The 3,820-nt window shown below is 36.8% G+C and overlaps 1 protein-coding gene across 3 annotated transcripts in view; it reads right to left on the bottom strand.

Annotated features, from left to right (window-relative positions):
- Positions 1 to 3,820, bottom strand: part of LOC105171385 (ATP-dependent (S)-NAD(P)H-hydrate dehydratase) — a 5,799-nt gene extending 1,979 nt beyond the window's left edge. The window contains exons 1-7 of one of the 3 annotated variants that reach the window (XM_020697478.1): positions 3,549 to 3,820; positions 2,676 to 2,903; positions 1,559 to 1,635; positions 1,274 to 1,383; positions 1,037 to 1,151; positions 403 to 465; positions 142 to 305 (exon numbers count right to left, since the gene is read on the bottom strand). In XM_020697478.1, the coding sequence (XP_020553137.1) occupies positions 142 to 305; positions 403 to 465; positions 1,037 to 1,151; positions 1,274 to 1,383; positions 1,559 to 1,635; positions 2,676 to 2,903; positions 3,549 to 3,675 (884 nt within the window). In that variant the 5' untranslated portion in view covers positions 3,676 to 3,820. Of the gene's footprint in view, positions 1 to 141; positions 306 to 402; positions 466 to 1,036; positions 1,152 to 1,273; positions 1,384 to 1,558; positions 1,636 to 2,675; positions 2,904 to 3,084; positions 3,206 to 3,548 lie in introns of those variants that run through there. The other 2 variants (XM_011092482.2, XM_011092483.2) reach the window with 2 other exon arrangements.

Below are 3,820 nucleotides of genomic sequence, written 5' to 3'. Positions count from 1 at the left end.
GGTATACACTAATGCCTTTAAAGGGAAAAACGATAATTTGAAAATATGCAGGAAAATGCATCACATTTAATGTGATCCAAACCAACAATAATATGTGTGGAATGCTACAAGAGAAAAAAAGAAATGAACTAAAGAATTTACCCTTTCGCAAGAGAAAGTAACTGCTGAGTTCCGTCTTGATCATTTACTTCACATTGTAAAACTTTTTGAATGAGGCGCTTATACTCATTAACATTGGGAGTCAGAACAGCCAAGGGATAACCACTGACCAAATCAAGACAATTTGTAACAAGGAAAAGCCCGTCCTGTGAAAATCCAAGGAAATGAGAGTTTATATGTTTAAGCTCTATCACTTTACAGATGAGATTAGATACAAAGAATTTTTTTGGTTTCACAGCTTACCCCATCTATAACCATTGGGACATTGGATTCTCTTGCATGCTTCATTATATCACTCACACAATCCTGGAGAAAATCCATGTTTATACATGAATTACTACTTTTGGATTGGTAAGAAAAGAGAATATTTGAAGTGATTAGCACCAAACAAGGTAAAAGAGATGGCAAAGGAATATTTCCTTCGAACAAGCACATCAAGACCTTGTAAAGGACCTTTTCTCAAAGGATGCCCAAATTGAAAATAAGCTGATCTACACTGTAAGACACATCTGGGATACCTTAGAAAAAGAAGGTGAATGGGGCAAAAAATAGTACATGTTGACACGCATGCAAACAGTAATCAAAAAGTTTTGGCCACAACAAAGAGTTCAACTATAAACATGGAGGTGAACTTATATATAGAGATTAACCAATAACCAAACATATTGCTTTGCTAGTTGTCCAAGCTATTACCAAGAAGACCATTCAATTATCATCACTTTTACTGGTATAAGAGCCTATGCATAATACTACTCAAGAACACTTTAAATGTACTAGCATTCTCTAGAATGAGTGTAACAGGAAAGTAATGTTTAAACCAGTAAATCGCATCAAGGACAAACATGTGCACAAAATATTCTTCTCCAAAGCTGCGCACCAGGAGAAAAGGGTCCCTTCCAAGGCCTGGGCCAATAACTAGACAATCAAATCTCTCCATCCACTTATCAACCTCTTGAATAACTTTTGCTGATATTGATTTCTTATCCTCATCCCTGAAATGCATCATTTGAAACTTGAGAACTCCAAATAGAATTCAACATCAACAAAAAACAGAAAGACAGATCCGATAATTGTTTAAGAAAGAACAAGAAGTTAATACAACAATGATACTCACCTAACACTATATGATTCTTCAAGAATGGGGTGCACAATTAACTCAGGACTGTAGCTTTTTATAACTGTAGCAGCATCTTTTGTACAGAACACATGCGACAAATCAGCACCCTGAGAAATACAGACATCCAGAATTCACAATCCAGAAATAAAAGGAACTTCTATTATAAAGGGAAACAACTATCCTCTGAACTACTGCAATAACAGATGCTTGTTCTAATAACAGGGGAGATAGAGGAAGGCAGAGAATTGAAGAGAAGGGAGGCCATATTGAGAGAGAACTAACAATTTTCAAAGCTGAAATAGCAGAAAAGTATGGTGCACCAGTGTACTCTCGGCAACCACCTACAACTGCTATTTTCCCTGGATGATACAATTAAACAAATATATTAGATATCAGATAAGTTAGTGAAATAGGTAGTAGTGAAATTTACTGTAATTCACCCTACCACTAATCCAAAGTGTCTTTTTCTGATACATATAGGTCTAATAAACATTAACAATTCGTGGTACCAGACATATATTGCATTAGTTACCGATACCTTCAATCAATTATGAATATCAAATTTATATGGTGCTTTATACACCAATTTCTTAAATCACTAAAACAAGGACTTTCTGAAGAAGTGTGTGGGCAAGAACTGCCTCCAAAGTCCTAATATAAATTTGGAAAAAAAAAAGGAGGCATGTGTGAACCCACAACTATGTACCCTAGCAAATTGCTGATGCAAGTTCCTTATGTACATCAATTTGGCTCAGATGACAATTGATCAGACCGCCAAACCTCCTTACACATGCTTTTATGCCCATTGAAAAGCCAGATAATACAAATTAGTTATTCCAATGTTTGACCAGTCCTTAATTGAATCATAAGCTAACAATAATAACTTGGTTCTAACCACATAAGTGAATGGTCAACTAAGTCTGGAAGAATTTCTTCTAGGTGGCAACCAAATTTCAAGCCAGAAACTATGGAGAACTTTGCCAATGAGAGAAAAATCTAAACAACGCACGGCCCCTCCAGCAAAAAAAATGAATCTATGTCAAAGCAGACACATCAACTCGAACTTTTTCTTGTAAGTCAGCCTCCCTAATAACTCTATGCTTGGTTTTTAGTTTAAAACAACAAATACTCAAAAGACACATCCATCTAATGACTCCCAGATAATATGAAATTTCTAGTACCAGAAAGTACTGAACTGAGCATCTTGCAGACCTAAACTGGGATAAATCTGAAATCAGGGCCATCCCAGAAATTCAAGTATTAAGCTTACATTACCACAAACAATTAGAAGAGTTAAACAAAAATGGAAACGAGAGTATTCCTGAAGGCAAGATTACTATGAAGAATACACCTAATTAAAGTAAAAATAGCAAAAAGAGTGAGAATTTGCTAGCATCACCAGCTTGTCCTTTATGCTTCGAAGGGTCAAGAGACGGAGTGATTGATCTCAAAATGCTGATAGCATCAACCTCCAAAGAAGAGCCTCCACCACTCATTAAAGATTGCATTTTTATTGTGGTATAGCTAAGATTTTTGCATCTAGCACTATAACCACCTAAACACCTTATCAAGAACTGTTGCCTCCTGATTACAGCAGCCGAGAGACCCACCATAAATTCCCTCAGAACTGTTGAAGACAATTCACATAAGACTCAGTCTTTTACTTAATACTCGGTATGAACGGGGCATAAGCACATAAATGGAGATAACAAAAACCGGAAATTTTGTCAAAAGTAGAATAACAAATAATGGGTTTTGCTGTAGAAGAAAACAAGTGCAGACTATAAGTAAAAGAGGGCACTACTGACTTAACGAGGATTAGATCGAACGGAGAAGGCTGACTTTGGAGTTTGGCCATGGTATTTTGTTTACGGTGGAAAGAGATTGACACTACGAAGTGCAAAAACGTGTTTAGCTATTGTCACTCATCTTACTTTGCATCCCAGTCCCGGAATTGTCAAGTTTCTCATTCCAAACCCCAAAATAGTTATATCCAAATTCTGTATCTTTTGCAGCAAGGACATGGAATACGGTTCTATTTTTCATTAAATAAGATAATATTTCAAGCAAACGAACATGTTTTAAGTATGTTAACCAGTAATTTTAGTACTAATTTGACTACAAGAATCTTTTCATGTTCACAAATCAATTTTACATGGAAGTTTTTGAAGTAATCTGAAATTTTAGAAACTAGAGGGGTTACATTGAAATTATATTAACTCCACAGCAACTAAAGAGTAAAGACGCTGTTTAGAAATCGTTTAAAAGTTACTCCCAAAATAAACAGCCGCTTCCAGATTCCAAGAAAAGACTGGAAAGAGGAAGAGAGGAGGAAATGGGAGGGACGGCGAAGATGAACGCAATGAGATCGGCGGTGGTGGTCGTCGGAGCTCTGGCATTCGGGTACTTGACTCTGCAACTGGGCTTCAAACCATTTCTTGAGAAAGCTCAACTGGAGCAACAGCGTCAAGAGGCTCTCCTCCAAGCCCAGTCCGCTTCCTCTCAGGCCGAAGATAGTTTTGATGACAGCTTTCACACTTCCGG

This window comes from Sesamum indicum, linkage group LG10, assembly GCF_000512975.1.
Source record: "Sesamum indicum cultivar Zhongzhi No. 13 linkage group LG10, S_indicum_v1.0, whole genome shotgun sequence".
NCBI lineage: Eukaryota > Viridiplantae > Streptophyta > Magnoliopsida > Lamiales > Pedaliaceae > Sesamum > Sesamum indicum.
The sequence above is the reverse complement of the archived record's forward strand: the minus strand, read 5'-3'. Positions and strand labels throughout refer to the sequence as shown.